Source organism: Carettochelys insculpta, chromosome 5 (genome assembly GCF_033958435.1).
Source record: "Carettochelys insculpta isolate YL-2023 chromosome 5, ASM3395843v1, whole genome shotgun sequence".
Taxonomy (NCBI): Eukaryota; Metazoa; Chordata; order Testudines; family Carettochelyidae; genus Carettochelys; species Carettochelys insculpta.
In genome coordinates, this window is record NC_134141.1 from 73,561,797 (window position 1) to 73,585,841 (window position 24,045).

At 39.6% G+C, this 24,045-nt stretch overlaps 1 protein-coding gene across 5 annotated transcripts in view; it reads left to right on the top strand.

Moving 5' to 3' along the window:
• Positions 1 to 24,045, top strand: part of KIAA0825 (KIAA0825 ortholog) — a 393,823-nt gene that overhangs the window by 113,619 nt on the left and 256,159 nt on the right. For all 5 annotated transcript variants that reach the window (XM_074995322.1, XM_074995323.1, XM_074995321.1 and 2 more), the window contains 5 exons: positions 1,334 to 1,504; positions 13,260 to 13,354; positions 15,017 to 15,244; positions 16,272 to 16,537; positions 19,060 to 19,210. In XM_074995322.1, the coding sequence (XP_074851423.1) occupies positions 1,334 to 1,504; positions 13,260 to 13,354; positions 15,017 to 15,244; positions 16,272 to 16,537; positions 19,060 to 19,210 (911 nt within the window). The remainder of the gene's footprint in view (positions 1 to 1,333; positions 1,505 to 13,259; positions 13,355 to 15,016; positions 15,245 to 16,271; positions 16,538 to 19,059; positions 19,211 to 24,045) is intronic.

A 24,045-nucleotide genomic window follows, 5' to 3' on the forward strand; every position in this document is an offset into this window, starting at 1 on the left:
CTGAACTTCCTGATTTTCAGTATTAGATAATATTGTCAGCACTAAAAATGACATCTTCTGGAAGATATTACGGTGTAAAATAAATATGTTATAAAGCAAAATTGACTTATGCTATAAGGCCTTCTTGTGTGTTTTGCCATAGTTATGCTAAATATGATTGCCAATAAGAGGCAGCATTTACTGTAAAGAAAACAAGTAAAATTTAAAATACATTGTTATCTAAGGTAAGGAATTGCAAAAATAATTTTAATATTTGCAAACAATGGTTGAGGTACATGGATCATATAGAATTTTATTTATAAAAATCTTTCATCTACAGTATGTGTTCATCTTAGTGAATTATATCTTATTTTGGAATCAAACTAGAGAAAGACAAAAACTAAAAACGACCACTTCTGTCTGCCAGAATGTCACACTGTGGATTGTGATCAGCTCTGTGTTGATGGTTCTTTGATAGGAGCTGGAGATTTATTAAGTTGCATTTGTAATACTTTCATAGCGTCATGATAAAGAGCAAGGAGTAAAATATAGTGAAATTTTGGTTGGAATTCAGGTTTTCAGGCAATTGCTACTGGAGAAAATTGCCCAAAGATAGAAATAAGGTTGCACCTCCCTAAACCAGGACTCTCAGGTCCAGTAACATCTGTGGTCCTGCAGGATCACAGGTGTTCCCGGGCCAGAGATCCCCGGTGGCTGAGACTCAGGGAGCAGGAGGGCTGGCAGCTGTGGCAGGAGAGCCAGGACAAAGCTATGGCTGATGCGGAAGGCAAGTGGGGCAGCTGGCAGCCTGCTGAAGGGGGGCCTGCGGCAGGCTATAGCCATTGAACTGGGACCAGGGAGGTCCAGCCTGTAATGATTTTCTTGGATGTGGCTAGTTTATATCACTTGCTCCTTTTCTATCTCTTCTACTCCCTCAAATGTAAGGCTTGGAAATGGTACAAGAGCACAAATGCTACTTATTGTTGATCCAAGTCTGGCAAACTGATCCAGCAAGGGGACTTCTCTGGCTTTTGTAATTTAGAGTAGCTTTTAGATTTGTCCCAGGTTTATTTAGCTCCCAGCCGACTCCAGGACTGAAGGAGGAGAGCAGTAGACCATCTTCCCATGCTCTACTTCCTCTGTGCACTGAGTGTATCACCACTGGATGCAGGCATTTGGTCCTTAAAAGAAGGATTGATATAGTTCAGACTATGATATTTGGTTGTCCTGTGTCACGACAAATAATAAGACTGATTTTATACAATGTATTTTGACATAATTTAGTTTTATCATGAGCTTATTTTACATAATATTTACTAAAAATAAAATACATTTTATGTCTTTTTTTGGACAGCTACCCAAGAGTATCTCAGAAAAGGAAGGAACTTCTGTTTAACTTTGTATCAACTCAAATGTCTTTCTCAGCTTATAAAACTCTTTTTGTTGATGGAAGAAAGAGTTGAAGAAGTTTCTGCAGAAATTCTATCATTGACTTGTTTCACTGAGAAGAATAAAAATGTTCAAGGTAATGTGTAATTTTCCTCACATACTGTTTTCTGTTCAGTTTGTGAAACAGACTCACTTTGAATGAATTTCAAATTAAATTTGCAGAATTATAAAAGTAAATTGCTGTATGTTTGCATTTTTCCTCCAGTCTGCCACCATATAAACAAATATCATGCAACATGTCATTAAACATTTATTTAAAATAGTGTACAAGTTTATTTAAATTGTATATTTTGTGGAAAAGAATGGATGCTTTTGTCTGAAAGATATAATTATTTAATAATTATTTCTGGTATGGAGTGAAATATGTTGATGTTTAAAAAACACTTTCTGCATATATTATGTACAACAGAGAGGTAGCTGATTTAGTCTGTATTCTAACAAAACAAACCAGCAGTCATGTAGCACTTTGAAGACTAACAAAATGAAGAAGCGAGTCTGCCCCAACAAAAGCTCATCACCTAATGTTATTTTGTTAGTCTTTAAAGTGCTGCATGACTGCTGGTGTGTTTTACATGTGACAGAATAATATATGGAGGTTAAATTTTTCCACTGTTGTCAATATTTTTAAGCTTGTTCCAAGGGGGCTGCCGTTTTTGAATCCAGTGGGAAAAAAAAAACTGGACGTTTAACACTAATTTAAGGTCAATTGAATATCTATTGAAACACTGCTGAGCAAAGTGCTCACCACTGAGTTGCTCCATTGATTTCAGTGGGACATCACAAAGCAGCAAGCACTTTTCCCAGAAGTAAATATTCGCCTTCCCAGCTTCTTTACCCAAAGCACTTAGACCAGGTCTCCAATGAGCCGATGCTCTCAAGAGCTTCGGTTAGGTTACAAGAAAAGTTAATGCCAGAAAAGAGGATAGGCTGCTGAGAGAGCTGGATGGGTATAGTCGTGTGCACCATATCTCTGCACCAAGCTGTGGGGTGGGAAGAAAAGTGTTCTGGAAGCATAAGCTAAAATGTAGAAGCATGGAAGGAAAGAATAGAGAGGACTATAACTTGTCAGCGGAATAGAGTAATGCATTGTTAACCTGAAACTGCTTGATGCTGTGTCAGTAAAATAAAAAATACAAGTCATTTTGCGTTAAAACAATACTAAATTAGCCTAGAATTATTTTTAGATGATGTATTGAAGCTCACTTACAATTGGTATTCAAAGCCCTCTTTTTCCCTTTGATTTCAAGGTGGAATAAGTTTCTTTCTCACTTAAATGTATCATAATTTATCCCTATTGGCAGGAAGTTTTATACCTTACTTAACTACATTAATTGTGGGCAATATTGTTTGTGTTCTTTTGGAAACAAACATAACTAATCTAAGAAATTCTGAAAACAGGAATACAACATGATTATATTTAGCAAAATACATTTTGACTAGGAACACCTTTTTTCTTAGTTATTCAGAGTAAAATATTTTTGATAGAAGGAATGTTTACAGGAAAATTTTTGCTTCCCATGAGGCATATTTAGGCTATGACCCTGCATGACCTTAACTGTCCATAAAATGGGTGACGCTAAATGTTTTGAGCTTTCCTTTTCTGAATTTTTCCACTTATTTGTAATCACTGTGTCTACACTGACACTGTCTCTGAAGTGTGGCTCTAGCTTCCATGTCCAACCAGATGAGTGCCATTAGAACAGCTGCAGTGTCAGCTTTCTAGGGTGGGAATCATCCCTGGTTCCAAAGGAACTACAAAATTTTGGTCACCCTTCAACAAATATAGTGATATATTTATTACTAATTGTGGTGGTGTGACTGGCTAACTTACCTTCATTTTCAGACTTTCAATTCTGGTGTTGGTGATTTGGGTTTATTCAGAATATCTTTCTGGAGTACATCAATTACTAAGAAGAAATATGAAGTGCAGGCATGGCCAGAGAAATAAGAAAATGGCGTTTCAGTAGTAAAACATTAATTGGAGTTATCTGAACTTCATCATGCCAGAAATTTCCATTGTAGTGCCCACCTAAAAGATAATTTGATATGGGAGAATGAGAACTATGTGTAGAGTTGTTCCAGTTTTTTGCCAAGAATCCAGACAGGAAATAAGATATTCTTGGTCAGTGTCCTGTTTTATCCATATTAATCTTAATCACTGTCTCGCTGATAAAGCCTTGATTGGAAGGACCATTTAAACATACTTAACCAGTATATTTTATTTTAGGCTGGGAGATGTCTTGCTTGTGGTGTATGACTTAGGAAAAGTAAGAACTGTCCTGCATAGTTTTTAGAAGTGTCATCTTTCCTATCAGAGGGCTTAGAAAATAATTTATGTACAAGTTGAACCTCTCTAATCCAGAGCGCTCTCGTCTGGCTACTTCCATAATCTGTCATGATTTTAGTTAGCCACATATCAAGGGTTTGGCCAAGTTTCCCACAGTCCCACAAAGTTTGTTTACAGCCATCAGTCCTGGCTCACAGTGTTATTTAGCAGCAACGAAGGGTCCTGTGGCACCTTATAGACTAACAGAAAAGTTTAGAGCATGAGCTTTCGTGAGTTAACTCACTTCTTCAGATGCTGGTCCTGGAAATCTGCAAGGCCAGGTATAAATAGGCCAGAGCAAGGCTGGGGATAACGAGGTTAGCTCAGTCAGGCAGGCTGAGTTGTATTGTCATCAGTAGATCTGGAGGGGCGAACTCCAGGAGAGGGGAAGCTGCTTTTGTATTTAGCCAGCCATTCACAGTCTTTGTTTAATCCTGAGCTGAGGGTATTGAATTTGCAAATGAATTGTAGCTCAGCAATTTCTCTTTGGAGTCTGTTCTTGAAATTTCTTTGCTGCAGGATAGCTACTTTTAAATCTGCTACTGTGTGTCCTGGGAGATTGAAGTGCTCTCCTATGGGTTTTTGTATATTGCCATTTCTGATGTCTGATTTGTGTGCATTTATTCTTTTACGTAGAGACTGTCCAGTTTGTCCGATGTATATGGCAGAGGGGCATTGCTGGCACATGATGGCATAAATTACATTGGTAGATGTGCAGCTGAATGAGCCCACGATGGTGTGGCTGATCCGGTTAGGTCCTGTAATGATGTTGCTGGTGTGTATATGTGGGCAGAGCTGGCAACGAGGTTTGTTGCATGGATGGGTCCCTGAGATAGAGTGACTGTGGTGCGGTGTATAGTTGCTCGTTAGGATTTGTTTTAGGTTGGCAGGTTGTCTGTGAGCAATGATAGGTCTGCCTCCCAAGGCCTGTGAAAGTGTGGGATCATTGTCCAGGATGGGTTGTAGATCCCTGATGATGCGCTGTAGAGGTTTTAGCTGAGGACTGTAGGTGATGGCTAGTGGTGTTCTGTTGGTTTCTCTCTTGGGCTTGTCCTGTAGTAGGAGGCTTCATGGCACGCGTCTGGCTCTGTTGATTTGTTTTCTCACTTCCTCCGGTGGGTATTGCAGTCTCAAGAATGCTTGGTGCAGATCCTGTAGGTGTTTGTCTCTGTCAGAGGGGTTGGAACAAATGCGGTTATATCTAAGTGCTTGGCTGTAAACGATGGATCGTGTGGTGTGTCTGGGATGGAAGCTGGAGGCATGAAGGTAGGCGTAGCGGTCAGTGGGTTTACGGTACAGGGTGGTACTGATGTGTCCATTGTGTATAAGCACGGTAGTGTCAAGGAAGTGGATCTCCTGTGTAGATTGGTCCAGGCTGAGCTTGATGTTGGGGTGGAAGTTGTTGAAGTCCCGGTGGAATTCCTCCAGAGTCTCCTTCCCATGGGTCCAGATGATGAAGATGTCATCAATGTAGCATAAATAGAGCCGGGGTGTTAGTGGACGAGAGTTGAGGAAGCGTTGTTCTAGGTCAGCCATGAAAATTTTGGCATATTGAGGGGCCATGCGGGTACCCATAGCTGTGCCGCTGATTTGAAGGTATATATTGTCACCGAATCTGAAATAGTTGTGTGTGAGTATAAAGTTGCAGAGCTCAGCCGCCAGATGTGCTGTAGCATCATCAGGGATACTGTTTGGACAGCATTTATTCCATCTTTGTGTGGGATGTTGGTATACAGAGCCTCTACATCCATGGTTGCTAGGATAGTGTTTTCTGGTAGGTCACCAACGTATTGCAGTCTTCTCAGGAAGTCAGTGGTGTTGCGGAGGTAGCTGGGGGTGTTGGTGACATAGGGTCTGAGGAGAGAGTCCACATAACCAGACAGTCCTTCAGTGAGAGTGCCAATACCGGAGGTGATGAAATAACAGTCTGGACCTATACATAGAATGCTTCCGCCGATGCGCACAGACAGAAATTGTGGAGAAACAACATCATTTGCCTCACAACCTCAGTCGTGCGGAACGCAATGCCATCCACAGCCTCAGAAGAAACCCTGACATTATAATCAAAGAGGCAGATAAAGGAGGAGCTACTGTCATCATGGACAGGTCTGACTACCGGAAGGAGGCTTCCAGACAACTCTGCAATACCAGATTTTACAGGCTACTTTCCTCAGACCCCACCGAGGAATACACTAAAAAACTACACCGTCTGCTCAGGACACTCCCTACACAAGCACGAGAACAGATCTACTCCAACACACCTCTAGAGCCCCGTCCAGGGTTATTCTACTTACTACCCAAGATCCACAAGCCCGGAAATCCTGGACGCCCCATCATCTCTGGTATTGGCACTCTCACTGAAGGACTGTCTGGTTATGTGGACTCTCTCCTCAGACCCTATGTCACCAACACCCCCAGCTACCTCCGCGACACCACTGACTTCCTGAGAAGACTGCAATACGTTGGTGACCTACCAGAAAACACTATCCTAGCAACCATGGATGTAGAGGCTCTGTATACCAACATCCCACACAAAGATGGAATAAATGCTGTCCAAACAGTATCCCTGATGATGCTACAGCACATCTGGCGGCTGAGCTCTGCAACTTTATACTCACACACAACTATTTCAGATTCGGTGACAATATATACCTTCAAATCAGCGGCACAGCTATGGGTACCTGCATGGCCCCTCAGTATGCCAATATTTTCATGGCTGACCTAGAACAACGCTTCCTCAACTCTCGTCCACTAACACCCCGGCTCTATTTACGCTACATTGATGACATCTTCATCATCTGGACCCATGGGAAGGAGACTCTGGAGGAATTCCACCGGGACTTCAACAACTTCCACCCCAACATCAAGCTCAGCCTGGACCAATCTACACAGGAGATCCACTTCCTTGACACTACCGTGCTTATACACAATGGACACATCAGTACCACCCTGTACCGTAAACCCACTGACCGCTACGCCTACCTTCATGCCTCCAGCTTCCATCCCAGACACACCACACGATCCATCGTTTACAGCCAAGCACTTAGATATAACCGCATTTGTTCCAACCCCTCTGACAGAGACAAACACCTACAGGATCTGCACCAAGCATTCTTGAGACTGCAATACCCACCGGAGGAAGTGAGAAAACAAATCAACAGAGCCAGACGCGTGCCATGAAGCCTCCTACTACAGGACAAGCCCAAGAGAGAAACCAACAGAACACCACTAGCCATCACCTACAGTCCTCAGCTAAAACCTCTACAGCGCATCATCAGGGATCTACAACCCATCCTGGACAATGATCCCACACTTTCACAGGCCTTGGGAGGCAGACCTATCATTGCTCACAGACAACCTGCCAACCTAAAACAAATCCTAACGAGCAACTATACACCGCACCACAGTCACTCTATCTCAGGGACCCATCCATGCAACAAACCTCGTTGCCAGCTCTGCCCACATATACACACCAGCAACATCATTACAGGACCTAACCGGATCAGCCACACCATCGTGGGCTCATTCAGCTGCACATCTACCAATGTAATTTATGCCATCATGTGCCAGCAATGCCCCTCTGCCATATACATCGGACAAACTGGACAGTCTCTACGTAAAAGAATAAATGCACACAAATCAGACATCAGAAATGGCAATATACAAAAACCCATAGGAGAGCACTTCAATCTCCCAGGACACACAGTAGCAGATTTAAAAGTAGCTATCCTGCAGCAAAGAAATTTCAAGAACAGACTCCAAAGAGAAATTGCTGAGCTACAATTCATTTGCAAATTCAATACCCTCAGCTCAGGATTAAACAAAGACTGTGAATGGCTGGCTAAATACAAAAGCAGCTTCCCCTCTCCTGGAGTTCGCCCCTCCAGATCTACTGATGACAATACAACTCAGCCTGCCTGACTGAGCTAACCTTGTTATCCCCAGCCTTGCTGTGGCCTATTTATACCTGGCCTTGCAGATTTCCAGGACCAGCATCTGAAGAAGTGAGTTAACTCACGAAAGCTCATGCTCTAAACTTTTCTGTTAGTCTATAAGGTGCCACAGGACCCTTCGTTGCTGCTACAGATCCAGACTAACACGGCTACCCCTCTGATGAGTGTTATTTAGCTGTAATTTACCCCTAAATGTCTTCTAAGAGCCCAGTTAGCAGTATAAGTGGTGGTAATGTGCTAAACGATATTGCCCTCCCATAATCTGGCAGACTCTCTCATCTGGCATCAGTTAGGTCCTGAGGGTGCCAGATGAGAGAGGTTCAGACTGTATTAGCTCACTGAGAGTTTAAACTAGTACTTTAGGTAATTTGGAGAATTCTGCAGTAAATAATAAAACGGTGAAAGTCGCACTGATGTGATGTTTTTCCAGACTTCAAATAGAGTGGGGCCCTACACTTGTTTCTTTTTCCTCTTGACTGTATGGAGTATCTAAAGAGGCCCTTATTAGCCTTGTATTTAAGTCATGCTAGAAAGTAACTAAATATTTTTTGGCTATTGCAACAACAAGTTTAGCTTTTCTTTGTTCAGAATATCATGTGGGAACCTCAGGCTTGATATTTAGAACAGTTGTAAAGTTCCATCAAAAATAAACTAGCTCTTTGGACACATCCTCTTTTTTTTTTTTGCCAAAGATGGTATCTGAATTTTATCTAAACCAGAAGGATTCTTGGCCCTCATTTTTCCCTAGACCTAGCGATGACAAAAAGCAATGGCTGCATAAATTGGATGTAAGAAGAACACTTAGGGTTTATCTCAGAAGAATCAAAGATTTCAGATCTTCTAACAGATTGTTTGTACTCTTAGGGGGTCTTAAGAGGGGTCAAATGGCTTCTAAGAGATCCTTAGCTAGCTGGTTAAGGAATTGTATTAGGGAGGCGTATGTAGTTAAGGGTAAAGAGGCTCCCAGGGTTTGTAAAGCTCATTACACTAGTACTGTAGCTGCTTCTTGGGTGGAGAGGTCGAAGGCTTCCACATTGGAAATTTGCAAGGTGGCCACCTGGGCTTCTCTTCATACTCTTTCATAGCTTTATTGCTTGGATGTAGTCTCTTCTGCAGATTCTGCTTTGGTAGGAGGTTGCTTGTGAACCAAAAAAAGAACAGTGAGGAAAAAAAAATACAAGTAGTTCACAGTTCTAGCTGCCAACAAGACAAGTTTCTTTACAGCTTGCACAATGGAAACCTCAGAAGGTCAATTTAGGCAATTGAAAGTTGATGTTACAGGGAAGTACTGCCTACCAGTACTCTCTGATGGTAACCCCATGGCTGGCAATAGCACCAAGGGAAATACTTGAACCAAAGTGAACTGTAGCAATTGTACTGAGATGATCTAGACAGTTCTGTGAATTCAGTTTGAGAGTTCTGTGTCTGGAATTCTCTGGACGGTATGCAGTAGGTTAAATTCTCCCCTTATTTTTTCAGCTAGATGAACAAAACTGATCTATGCATTGCATTCTCTATGATATTGATTTTCATTATGCCTTTTACATTCTTCATAGGTTTATTCCTTTACCGTTTTATTTTGAAACATTGCAAAAGCAAGTGTTCCTCACTGAGGACTATAGACATATGTTTTAAGCTTAAATCCAAAATATGTTTCAATTACTGAAACACAAATAAGGAATCTGAAAAATGATTTAACAGATACAAATTACTTGACAATTTACTTGATTCATGCATGAGCAGCTCAACAATATATAGATTTTTTCTTTTGGAAGAAAGTCATAAACCACTGAAAATAAAATATAAAGGCACTTTGTTCATCAATTTGGAGTGTATCACCATGGCAAGTCTACATTTCTTATCCTTTTTAGAAAAGAAGCATTAATTTTTCATAGCAGATGCAGAATTTATAGTCCCTGCTCCATGTATCTTTTCTCTTCTTTCCAACAACAGCAGTATGGTGTTAGGAAAAAAAGATAGGTTTGGCCATCAGGGTTCTCTAGCAGTGCTGGATGTAATTAACTCTTTCCTTGCTGGTCTTTTACCACACCTGATTGCATTTGTATTTACTTTCCGGTTGAATCACTGGTATGTTCAGACATACCTAGTACATCCAGCATCACAGGAGATGTCTTTTATTTGAAGGAACCTGGAACATTCAGTAGCACTCAGGGTTAAGTACAAGGTCTTTATTTAGAATGAAGAATACATCGACAAATTTCATTTTCCTTCCCCTTTAATGTGCGTTTTCTCTCTTCCTCCAGTTTTCAGAAGCCTCTTGTTGAGACTGTTAAAAATCAAAAACTTCTGACATGCTTTTCATCTTTCTCACCTTTTTTCCATTCCAGTGAGAAAGGTGAACTTTGGACAGATCTGATAATGACTGCCAAGAAAAGCTTTTTCCTGTGGAGCGCTTTGAAACACCCTGGGCAAAGTTGTCAAGCCCTTAGGTTTACAAGCTTTGCCTCAGGGGACCAGAAAGATTTGCAAAGGTCTTCATTTAACAGTTTAAGAAGAAGTGTTTTACTTTACATCCCTTTCTAGAAAGCATAATAATAGGAAAAGAGGATCAAATTTACAAGGTGCATCATCTTAATAGACAGCTTTTGAAGTTGTACAGACTTCAGCAAGATGAATATCATCTTTGGTTTGGTCCCAAAGGTAGATGCTGCTGTAGCTTCTGTAGTAAATATTTTTTTCTAAAAGAACAAATTGACGTGAAGATGGAATATACGCTTAGAACGCAGTATGAGTTTTACTTGCAGATGCATATTTCCTCTGTTAGGTTTGCTAGAACAAAGTAGAAGTCCATGATGGAGCACACAATCTAGGAGGACTTCAAATCTGTCAGTAGTAAAATATGTTTAGTTTTTTCTCTTTATTAAATGATGTTTCTGTTCATGTTTTTCATTTTCTTCAGAATCTATTATCTCTAGTGGAGTTGAAATAATAATCCTGGCTGTGGCCGTATAAAATAGATGGGTGATTTAACCTGTAGGTAGCTTTGATTGTGGTATTATTTACCTTACTAACAGTTGTGGTATTAAAATTCTATGATGTGTTATGCAGGATATCAGAGTAAGTGGTCATAAGGGTTCTACTGCCATTAATATCTAGCCTGAAAGACTGAAAAAGCCTATGTAATTTATAAATGTTCATAAAGAAGAAGCAAGGAGTGATACGAGCAGTCCAGTAAATCTAACCATTATCCTCAGTAATAATGGAACAAATGAGAGAAAATATAACTGAACAGCTTGAACTTAATGAAACAAATAAGTAGCCTGGTTTTATAAAAACCATACTGAAAAAGGTCATTTTTTAAAAAAATAGAGTTATAAAATTAGTGGCTGAAGAGAGTTTCGGTTTACATATAATATTCCATAAAGATTTTTTGAAGGGTATTTCAAAATAACTCAGCTTGGCTTGCATATGAAGACTGTCGGGTGCTGAAAGATTTTGCATAAAGAGCTGTGATAAACAACAAACATGGGGAAGAGAAATGTTTAAATAATGTTCAAAGATCGTTGATAGGTTCAGTCTTGAGTAAGGACCTAGACAAAGGAGAATATAGAAATTGGGTGGCATTGGTGAGGAGGGAGAAGGTTTACTCTGTGCTAGAGCCTTGTCTTAGTGGGAAAAAACCGAAAAAAGACTTAAGTTTGATAGTGGTATATCATTTGCACGTACGTATTCTTTTTTCAAGATAAATCAGCAGTTTTAGAACATTTATGCAAACATACCCAGTTACAAGCAATTGACCCCCTCAGCACAGCTCAACTGTAGACTAAAGGGGAAGGAAGAACCTTAACTAATATAAATTATCATCGTTCCATTGGACTATCAGTGGCACCTATTTGCAATTAATACCAGCTGAGGATCTCCTACTTCAAAATGTGTTTGCTTCTGGCCAGTTCACTAAAAATATTAACAAAGAGGAAGGAGTTCTGAGAAGGACAATGTAAACGGAGGCTAGTCAGTTAGCCTTTCTGATAGAAGATTAAAAGAGTGAATTACATATTGCTCACTGGAGTGGTGACAATAAGCGAATGTAAGTCTTCTGACATTGAAAGTTTGTAAACAGGATCAGCAGATGAATATCTAACATATTAAGAGGAAGTACAAATTTTCTGTCTCTGCATCAGTCATTGTTCTTAGGTAGATTGGCTATCAGGAGAAACTTCCTGAGATGACACTTTGGAACAATCTCCCAGGGGAAGCATTGGACACTCTATCACATACTGCAATTAAAAATAGATTGAACTAAATATATAGCAGTGAACATCTTGCACTGGGAAGGTGGTGAAGCAAGTGACTGAATTACTTTTGTCCATCTTTCTATTCTGCCACTTTTTCCCTGGAACTAGTTTTGCTAATGTAACCCAATACAGGACTTGAGGAGGTCATTCCAAGCCACGGAACTCTGTTTAAGAGCATAAGGAAGATACCCTCCTTCAAAGGATGTATGTATCCAAAAAATAAAAATCCATTTTAGACAAATGAGATTCTTTTAGACAAAGGATCTCAAAGAATTAGATGTTTTCTTCACTAGATCCGTTTTCTCCCAACTTTGGCTATACATTTTGCCAATGCGTTCAAGCTGCAGACCTTTAATATATGCTCTTAACAATACTATTTACCTGTGCTTGATAGCATCCTTCCTGTCTTTTAATGTTCCTTGTTTGTCTTTAATTTCACATAAGATATAGTAAATTAGTAATACCGTGTTGGATATAAGCTGTATGTTAAGAAAGAAAAGGATGTTGAAATTATCAATTACTTTGTTTTTATTTAGTTGTTCAGTACTGGTGGTATGTTTAGTGCAATTGGGAACACAGAACAGAAACATTCCCTGTCCTGTAAATCCAAGGGACAGATAGTACAAACAAGTAACTTGATGGGGAAATTTGTGGGTGTAAGTTTTTGCAGGACTGGGCCTTCTGTTAGTGACGTTTGTCCCAGTTATTTTTTTCCTCCAGATAAAATCAATGACAAAATTCCTGCTGAGATCAATGGTATGTGACTGGTCCTATATATTTTGGGCTTTGCTAATGTGGTAATAGTTCAAAAGAAGTCTATACTTTGATCATTATTTTTGAAATAATAATTGTACTAATTAGCTGTCATTTTATTCCTATTGTGTCAGAATTTTAAAGTCACTAACTTGTTTAAAATATGTAGCACCACACAGTTTATTTAATTTATTGAACAAAGAACAGAAATTAGTTTTTACTCAACTGCTCTAAAGTTATCTATTCTCCCTATAAACAGATGACTGCAGAATCAGTATAAAATGAATTAATGACAAAAGGGACTGTATTTTATATGTTATCTATGCATATGTGTAAAATATGAATACAATGGGATGTGGATTCCATCAGGTTATATAAAAGGAGCGGTGTATAGTCTGAATTTGACTTTATTGCAACATTAGTATTCTACTACATCTTGTTGAATTTTTTATATTACATATTGATATATCAGAAGGCGTTGTAGGCTGCAGAGTTTTCTACAGAATTAATCTTAACTTTGATCCCTTTTATCATACTGTGCAGAGGTTCTGAAGAAAGCTAGTGGGGAGCTCTTAATAGGGGAAACTAGAGCAAATGAAACCAGTGTGCTTCCTGAACAGTTACTTCAGGTAAAAGAGGTGAGTATGAAAAGAGTCTTGCACTTTATAGGGATTTTTTTCTTATTCTTTGTGTCTCTGTCACCGATATAGATTCTGTTGGCATGCTCATTAGAATCACCTGTTTCTAGAAGTTAATTGTTTGAATATTACTATTAATTTTAGATTGCAGATTATCTGCTCAGGATGAAAAAAAATCCTATACAAAATTTATAAGTGAAGAGAAAGGGTATAGTTCTTTTTTTCTTTTTTTTTTCTATTTTTAATGTTATTCTGTGACAAAGCTAACATCAGAAGAATAAAATGCCACAGTTACAAAGAAAAAAAAACCCTCACACCTTGCAGAAACATGAAAGTCTGTAATTAATATTCCATATGTTCTTAAATACACTATTGGCTGACAAAAATACTGAAATCTTATCATCTGATCATGCAGATACTTACTGCTGGGATTTTTGTTACTTCCTTTACTCGTCATGTAGTGTAGTAACCCTTGCAGAAAACAAATACAGGAGTGTGGCTTGATCTGTCCTCTGTTTTCAGAGAACTATTGCTGTGGAATTTAGGGGACGTCAGACCCTAAAAGACATGCTCGGTCAGTCATCGATGAGAACTGGAATTCTTCAGTCAACACTAAATTTTAAGACTCAAACAGTTTATTTAAGTAAACTTGGGGTCTGTTTGTGGGACTTGTTTGAATGTTAGTTTTATAAAAATATTTTGATTGACCTGAAGACAGTGGGGGGAAGAGTGACATGGTGCTACCTTTTTCAATCCCTGGATTGTGAGGCTGGCTGTATGATCAGTTAAAAGTCCCTGACAGAAGTTAGGGACAAGTAAGTACCTTTTCAATTTCTGTCTGGTTACAATACCTAATTTCTTCTGAGCATGTGCTCACAATGGTCTGTTGTAGACGCTAGAGTTGTTAGAGTCCTGTCCATTTCCCTCTCCTGCCATGCAACCTGTTAGACACTGGTTATCATTATCAGTTGGCCACTGTGTTGGCCAGCTTTAAGTTTCCATCATCAGGGCTGTGAAAAGCAGATTAGAGGTGAAGCAGAGGTGGTCCGTGATATTCTTCAGACTACCTTAGAGGTCACTAGTGTTTTGGTCAGGTTGTGAATGTCAGCATCCTAGATTAGTTTAAACAGTGGTCAAATGAGCACTGAAGAAAGAAATTCCGGCATTGGTATGCCAAATATGGCTTCACTAAAGAATTTACCATTCACATTATTGATTTGCTGGTTTTGAGTTATAAGCATGCTAAGGAAGAAAAGAGAATATTATTTCATGGTACCAGATGTTGCAAACTATAAAAATGGCTATAAAATTTAACTGATTTTATTAAATATATTGACTGTAAAGGTTGCTTTATGTGGTAAATAAAGTGTAGCCAACTGCTCAAATAAAGATAGTTTTGCTGAAATAGATTTTTATGAATTACATTTTTATTTTTATTAAATCCAATGACAATTTAAACATTGCTATGACTTAATCTGTGTTAAGAATACATAATCTTTTTAATGTTAGTTCATTGTAAGTTAAATTTTCCGAATGGCTTTTGCCATATGACAGAGTATCTCTAGATAACTTGTATACTGGTAGTCATATAAGATTAGAACCATAACAGCAGAAACACTTATTGCTGAGTTTGGATTGATGTGATGTAAATTTATCTTTCAGCCTACTTTATTGGATTTTAGCTGGAGGAATGCATTTAATGACCTGTCTTCGTCTGTGGCACACTGTATAACAATAGCAATTGAAGATTTTTCGACTAAAATTCTTCAGCATGAACATGAAGAACAGTCTTCAGCCACAGTCTATACCATGAGCCTAGTAAACGTCCAGCAAATGAAGGAGTCCTGGGGAACAGTCCACGAGGAGGAACAACCAAAACGAATTGCAAAGGCAAGTCCAAAGATCTGAAGTTTGCAGGGAAACAGAATGCCAAGATGCTTTGTCATCCAAGTTTTGAAGTGCTCGCAGTGCCATAAATATTCCAAGTTATATATAAATGGATTTAAAAAGAAAGTGCAAGGTGTTACAATACAATGCCAAATATAATGTTATACTTCAACATACAGTCTGTACTAAAGAAAATGAACTTTGTAACTTTGCCTCTCATTTTATGCATCAGATAGATTCAAAAGCTTTCCAACTAGTGTCTGTGGCACTGCATCCCAATCTCATGATATCTTGCAAAATATGAAGCATTGCTATAAAAGGATTTCCTGTATTTATTTCCTTAGACATGCCATTTAACTAGCATAACTAATATTGTAGCCAAATTGGAGTTCTTTCACTTGGCTAACATGCCAGATAAGTTGCTTAGGTAAATGGATCTATAATGCAGGAATTTTTTTAATAATGTAATTTTTGCAAGTGTTTTACTAGTTTAGGATGGAAGTCGGTTTATACTGAGCAGAATTGGTGAATGCTTAGTTAAGGGAACATATGTGCTTTTAGTAAGATAGCTTTATTGAGAACAATAAATATACTTGCTAGAAGATGAAAATGTCCCCTCTGTAACTAGCAAAAAGAAAAGATTAAAACATTGCTTTTGGAAAAGATTTAATAGTTTAAAGAATTGTCCTTGTTTGAAGGGAATTAAGATTACCTTCTTCTCACTATTAAATATCTCTGATGAAATGGTAGAAGCAGGGCATTATCTTTTATAAGGTTAAATCCATAACTACTTGTTAGCACGTACTGCACTGGTATACAGTACAGAGACTGTGATGTCACATTTCATGTATTTATGTTGTAATAAACAAATGTTTTGCCTTCTATACCAGACACCGACATTTTTATAAGGCTGATTCCGTATATTTGTCTTGTGCCAGTTTCATTATTCAAGAAACTGGCCATGGCATACATATATTACACAGTGCTGTCATAGTACAAATAATTTGATACCACATTTGTTTCTCTCTAGTTTTGTTCTGACATTATGGATGAACTTGACACAGTACTTCCACTAGCTCTGGCATGCAGGGATGATTCTCTTCAGGAAATTAGAGCAAACTTTGTAGAGGCCTGCTGCAAAGTAGCAACAGCTGTCCTGCAAACATTGGAGGAGAGAAGCAAAGAAGTTCCCTCCAAGGCTCCACTTCAAAACTTGCATGCTATTCTGTCCACAGCAATACATGTCTGTCAGCATTTTATGATGTACGATAATTTAATGAGCGAGACCAGAAAGAAGTGAGTCCTTTTTAATGTTTTAATTTTAAACATAGATAATATGGAATACCTGTAAAAATACCCAAAATGTTTCATATTATTAAAATACCATTTGCATTGTTTTTAGAAGTGATAAGACATATCCATAACTTGAAGTAGTTATTAGAAACATTGATTTTTATCTTCAAGGTGTGAATTAGGAAGGCAATGTAAATTCTCTACTCAGTTAACCTTGAGCAATTACTCTGATACTATGGTTGTCTGTGATACACTACGGTATGGATGAATGGAGGTTTTTGATCTTCTTTGTGCCTGCAGCAACGGCTTAATTTTCATAAAAACGAAAATAAAAATGTAAACATTGACAGCATGAAGATATGTTTCTTTACTTTGATGTCATGATGATTGTGTTGAGCAATATGAGCATATTATCCAATATACACGACGGTAATTATTAATTAAATTAGTGTTAGCTAGATGCCTCATCAAATTATGTATGGGTCAAAGAAGGGGTGGTGTCTGGATTAGAGTAGGTTTGGCTAAGGGTTTCAGGTACAAAGTTGAATCAGAGATAATGCTTGGAGCCAATGGCTCTGTAACCATATACAGTAAACTCTTTCCTATCTGGCATTCTATTATCCAGAACTCTCACGTATGGCATTTTAACCATAGTACATGTTGGTTATGTTTTCCATAAGTACAATATAGTGACAATAAATACAAATAAATAAGGAAAACACAGTAAAAGTTTACATTGTACAATACTACTGTTGTTGGTAAATAAAGTACTCTGCATACCTTTTTGTTTGTTTTGTAATATCTAATCTTGTTTTTCGTCAGTGTTATGTATTGCCAGGTATACCTCTCTATTATCCAGAAAACTTGCATATCCAGCAACCTCCTAGTCCCAGGGCTGCCAGATATGAAAGAGTTTACTGTAAGTGTTTCTTGGGATGTTCTCGCTGAGAACAGTAGGAATCTCTTCATCTGGCCAACCTGTTTAAGTCTAGTTATGTCTGAATTGGAACTGAAAAAAAGTCTTCTTGTGGATTGGAATATGACCTAGAGTCAAAATAAAGTGCAGGTTCAAATCTTGGGATCTAAATCTGAATGCATACCTTGGTAGAAATTAAAAGAGGTTTGAATTCAATGTTCCAGTTTTGACCATCTCTAGTGAAAATACTATGATTTTGATTTCTAATTTAAAATATCCTGTGTGCACTCATAATTCACACCTGAATTTAAAAACAGAGCCCCAGTTTTCAGCTTTTCTTCTCTTCCTAGCAAAGTGACAAGTTTCAGAGGGGTATCTGTGTCAGTCTGTTTCAGCAAAAAAGCAGAGGAGCCCTAGGGCACCTTAAAGACTAACACATTTATTTGGGTATAAGCTTTTGTTAGCTGGAATTGACTTGATCAGATGCATGAAAAGCATGCATCTGACTGTGTGGGTCCCAACTCACAAAAGCTTTTGGCCGAATAAATATGTTTGTCTTTAAGGTGCCACAGAACTCCTTGTTGATTTTATTCTTTTCCTGTTGATGTTCTTTTCCTGAATGTGGAAAAGGAGACATATGCTGAAGTTAACAACCAGTTGAGAATTCCTGTGGTCAGCAAAGAGAATTACGACACAGGTGTAAAACAATGGAAGTGGTTCTAAGGCCAGTCTTCCCTGCATACATCCTTCCTTGGGGGAGTGACAAGGATAGAAATGCATAAGATGAAGAGGGCATGCATTGGCATTATGCTCCCCTCTAACAGGTATAAGCAAAGAACTGTGGACCATGCCCCACTGTTGTATCTTAGCAGAGAGGAAGCCGTGCTAGTCTATACACTATCAAAACAAAAAGCAGTCAAATAGCACTTTAAAGACTAGCAAAATAGTTTATTAGGTTAGCTCACCTAATAAACTATTTTGCTAGTCTTTAAAGTGCTACTTGACTGCTTTTTGTTTTGATGTTGTATCTTAGTGCATTCTAGGTGTGCAGCCGTGCCAGCATCAGAATTGGAGAACCATAGTTGGTCCCTAATGTTCTCCCCTCTCTTGCAATGAGTGTATCTTGGTGTATGAAAGACTCTGCCGCCAAATAGTGCCCAGATCATTCTATTTGTGTACATTTTAAAACAATTTGTGCTAATTCATATATGTGCAATTGTGCTTTTTAATTTTACCAAAAAGAACAAATCTGTGGGACTCATGAATATATGCTACCTTTACATAACTTACTGCTGGTAAGTGTCTTCTAACAACATCGACAATTGACTGATTTAGAATAGTAAGGAAGAATAATTTTACTTCTGAATGATGTATTAAGAATACAGTTTCCTGGAGAAGAAATACATATTTCTGGGACAGCAGATGTACATTTTCAAAGAGCTTGCAAAACAAAGACCTGTTTTTAAGTAAACGTGGGCTCAGACTTCAGGATCAAGAGGAAATGAATGATTGATAACTAATAATCAAAACCATTTGTAGTACTGGGGATTGTTACCTCCTACTGCACAGACCTTAAATCTTTGCCTCTTTGATCATTCCCTCTGAACAGGCCCCTGTTCCTAGTGCCTGTCCAGGGATATCAGGAATTCATCAGCATTCTCCAGCTTCAAGTTACCAACTACTGCGTCAGAGTTTGTGCTACAAGTATTTTACAGGATGCTGAGAGCCACCACTGGGATGACTATAAAGCCTTTTATGAGGTGTGAGGTTAAGTTTACTATCCCTCCCTCTTACACAAATGTGTTTTACTGTTTATCTGCTCTCTGATTAATTAGAAACATAAGAGCTGTACTACTTGTGCACAAGTGTTGTTGGGATATATTCTGCAATTGTATGTAAATATCAGGAATGTTCTAGTAAAATATAGTTACTCAATTTAAGATTAATCAGTGAGGTAATTAAATAAGGGTTTTCATGCAGTTTGCCTAGTAAAATACAGTTTCTTAGGATTGGCTGAAGATAGACAAGAGATAAGATTAATAGGTGGATGCCTATACTGTATAAGATTAAAAGAAATAACTGTCAGAACAATATAAATCTTCTATTGAATGAAATATGCCCTGTGATTATTATAAGAATAGTAAATTTTGCTGTTCCCCTCCCAAAACATATGCATTTAATTTTTTTCCTCCTTTGTTGGCCATTTTCATTTTGTTCCCCAACTGTGGCTTTGGCAAATGGTTCATATAGCACATGTGACCAGTATCTTTGTCCACAAAATCCAGCCATATGCTTCTAACCTGTCTGTGGTGATTTTTGCTTGCATTTTGGAATCTCAATTCTACGTTTAACCTCTAGTTTAATTATTTTAGTGTAAGAAAGTCAGTGGCCAATTAATAAAAACTTTCCCCTTCCAGTGATCTTGCAACGGATCACTGTTCATGGACAATGGGTGCTGCAGGAAGTGGTATCCCATTGACTGCGAACAGTGGTCTGTGGCCAATGATAGCTGTGATTGCCTGGTATCTGCAGATGCCGCAGTAAATATAGCCATGACAGCCTGCCAAAGACTAGCCCTGGTGGGCCTCTGTTTTTTTATTGCCCACCCTGGTCTTAACTTATCACAGGACTGTGGTCAGTTATTAGTTAGCCTCATTCCAACAACTAGCAGACAGTTGCCCACCTCACAGGAAACACCATCATAACTGACACCAGTTGTTAGCTGTCTCAGCAAGGACTAACTGAATAATCTTTGCTTCTCTAGTCAGGATTGAGGCACGGAGGAAAATAGTCTGTGAGAAGCTTGTATCTCTTCAATCTTCGGACAATCCGGCACCATTTGTAAATCCTCAACTAAAATTCACAAAGAGCAGAACCCATTCTCTCCCATCAAACTAAGGGCCAGGGTGCATCTCTGCTTTATGTATGCATACATCAGAAAGGGAGCGTATAAGGAAGGAACCCTCCCATCCCCGCTGTTATGCAGCCTATTTAGGGCCAGGCAAAACACCAAGCCTTTCACACTGGAGATCTAAAGGACCATTCCCTTCCTATTCAAATGGATGCATGACATTCAAATTGTGGCAGGAGGAGTGGGGCTTTGCCCTGCCTGTTTTTAACACTGCTGCCATATCCTCTGTGTTCTGGCAAGCAGAACTCACTGGCACCTCTTATTCAAAATAACAAATGGCACATCACAAAACTGTATGCAGAGAAAGACACAATCACCATGCGTAAGGTTGGCAGAATGTGGCACTCTGTGAATACATGGAGCAACATTTTCTCTACACTTATTACTTGTACAAAGGTAACCTCCAAAGATCCCAACTAAATTTGGGAATCCATAGAACCGACTGTGGATGAACTGAAGAGAGCCATCGACAGCATTGCAGCAGGAAAGACCCCTGGCCAGGATGGTATATCACCAGAGGTAATCAAGTGTGCTGCGGACACACTCCTGGAACCCCTACATGAGCTACTGTGCCTGTGCTGGAAAGAGGGTGAGGTTCCACAGGATATGTGCGACGCTGACATTGTAATGTTGTATAAGAACAAAGGAGACAGAAGCGACTGCAACAACTACCGTGGAATGTCCCTCCTAAGCGTCACTCGTAAACTGTTTGTTCGCGTCATCCTTGGCAGACTCCAGAAGATTGCTGAGGGGGTGTACCCCGAATCGCAGTGCGGATTCCGCGCAGAGAGGTCTACCGTTGACATGGTCTTCTCTCTAAGGCAGCTGCAGGAGAAGTGCAGGGAGCAGAGGAAGCCACTCTACATAGCCTTCATCGACTTGACCAAGGCCTTTGACTTGGTCAGCAGGGATGGTCTGTTCAAACTGCTCCATAAGATAGGCTGTCCTCCATGGTTACTCAAGATGATCCAGTCGTTCCACGAAAACGTGAGAGGAACCATCCAATATGATGGCGTGTTATTGGATGCTTTCAGAATCAGGAGTGGCGTCAAACAAGGATGCGTGCTTGCTTCGACATTGTTCGGGATCTTCTTCGCACTCCTCCTGAAGCATGCCTTTGGATCTTCAGCAGAGGGCATCTTGCTGCACACAAGATCTGATGGGAAACTGTTTAACCTAGCAAGGCTGAAAGCTAAGTCTAAGGTGCGAGAAGTCCTCATCAGAGACATTCTGTTCACAGACGATGCTGCTGTAGTGTCTCACGCAAAAGACCAGCTTCAAAAACTGCTGGATCAGTTCTCCAAAGCGTGCAAGGACTTTGGGCTTACCATCAGCCTAAAGAAGACAAATGTACTCGGTCAGGATGTTGCTGAATCCCCATTAATCAGCATTGACAACTATACGTTAGAGGTCATCCACGAGTTCGTGTACCTCGGGTCCACCATCACTGACACCCTGTCATTGGACACTGAGCTAAATAGGAGGATCGGAAAAGCGGCCACAACTCTGTCCAGACTCAGCAAGAGAGTGTGGAAAAACAACAAGCTGTACACTCACACCAAAATGCAAGTCTACAGAGCCTGCATCCTCAGCACCCTCCTTTATGGCAGCGAGACTTGGACTCTGTATGCACGCCAGGAAAAGAGGCTGAACATCTTCCACTTGCGCTGCCTCAGGCGCATCCTTGGAATATCATGGAAGGACAGAGTGACTAACACCGCCATCCTCGAGCAAGCTGGAATCCCAACCATGCACTCCCTCCTCAGGCAGCGTCGGCTCTGCTGGCTTGGCCACGTCCACAGGATGAACGATGGAAGGATTCCAAAAGACATCCTGTATGGTGAGCTAGCCTCTGGCAAAAGACCTCCCGGACGCCCCCAGTTGCGCTACAAAGATGTCTGCAAGAGAGACCTCAGAGAGGTAGACATCGAGCTGGACAACTGGGAAGAACTAGCAGACGACCGCGGCAGATGGAGGCAGGGGTTACACAAGGGCCTTCAGAAGGGCGAGATGAGGATCAGACAGCTAGCAGAGGAGAAGCGAGCGCACAGAAAGCACACTAAGGACTTGCCAGACACCCACCACATCTGCAAGAGATGCAGCAAGGACTGTCACTCTCGTGTGGGTCTTCATAGTCACAGTAGATGCTGTAAATGAAGTCCTCAGTTGAAACTATAAAGGGCGCGATCCATAGTCTATGCAGACTGAAGGATGCCTACTACTATTACTAGTTGTTTATACACAGTAAAATTAAGAGATACTGCTTTTCTTCATGGTGAAGGTAAAAATAGTTCAATTTTCAAATGTTTTTGAACATCAGGCTATCTCACACACTCTTATTATACCTCTTCCTTAATCCAACTGATATGAAAGAGCAGTGGGTTGGATCAAGAGAAAAGCAAGCTGTCTGATTTTAACTGTAGGGTAAAGGGCTCTATTCTGTTCACATGGACATGTATCTTGTAAACGTTCAGTAATGATGTCACCAGATGTGGACCAATATGTGTTCATGTATGTGAGATCTGGACCAAAGGCAAAGTAGATTATCACCATAAAGTACTTAACACTTGAAAATGTAAGAGAGTGACAATTATACAGTGCAGTAGCTCACTGATGGAATACACTGAACACCCGCTATGCCACCAGGCCAGCTATCCAGATTACATTTGAGAATTGAGCTTGTAGTGTAGCAGACATCTGCTGCCATTCTAGGAACTTAATGTTTTCTAATATCCAAGGAATAAAGCATTGTCTGTTCAAAGATAATATTGAGTGGCTTATGTAATAAAGCCCAGCTGCTTGTTTCCTGATATATAATCTAAACAAAAGCTCACATCTGTTTACATTGCACAAAGCCTACAAAAATAACAGATGGTTACTAGTTGAATGGTAACCAACAGAAAAACAGGTCAGCAAAAGGGAATGGATCTCATATAAATCTTTAACCAAAACTCTATTGCTTCTGTTTTAGAGGCTCAGCATGAAACAAAGATACATTATTAAATTTAACACTCTAAGATTATCTAAAATTAACAGAACATTATAGAATAAGTGTAATAGTAAAAACTTACATTCAGTTAAAAGCTAATAGGCAAGAAAAAATTAACAAGATTCTCAAGCATCCAGATACTTAATAAAACATTATGGCCAACCTACACAGCCCTGGTCTTCAGCCTCACTGCCGGCAGAGCTACGCTAAGCAGGTTTCTGGAAATTGCAAATGGTTTCCCATTTGCATAGCTGTGTGAGATCTTGCTGTCAAGAGAGCGGGGTCCCAGCAGTAAACGTGCCATGTGGATGTGCCTCTGCTGGTGAAACCCCTCTCTTTCACCAGTCCCTTATGTCCGAAAAATTTCAGTTATAGGGGACTGATGAAAGAGGGGTTTTAGTTGGCAGAGGCACATCCACATGGCATGTTTACTGCCGGCACCACCCTCTGCCGACAGCAAGATCTCGCACAGCTGTGCAAATGGGAAGCCATTTGCAATTTCCAGAAACCTGCTTTGCATAGTTCTGCTGGCAGTGGGGCTTCAGACAGGGGCCATGTAGACATGGCCTATACATAATGTTACAACTAGAAAATTCATCTATAAAGTCTTTGTTTCTATATGAAACCTACATTTTTATTATTTTCTGATTTTAATTTGATGTCTGAAGACCTAAAACTGGCCAAAAAAACCATGA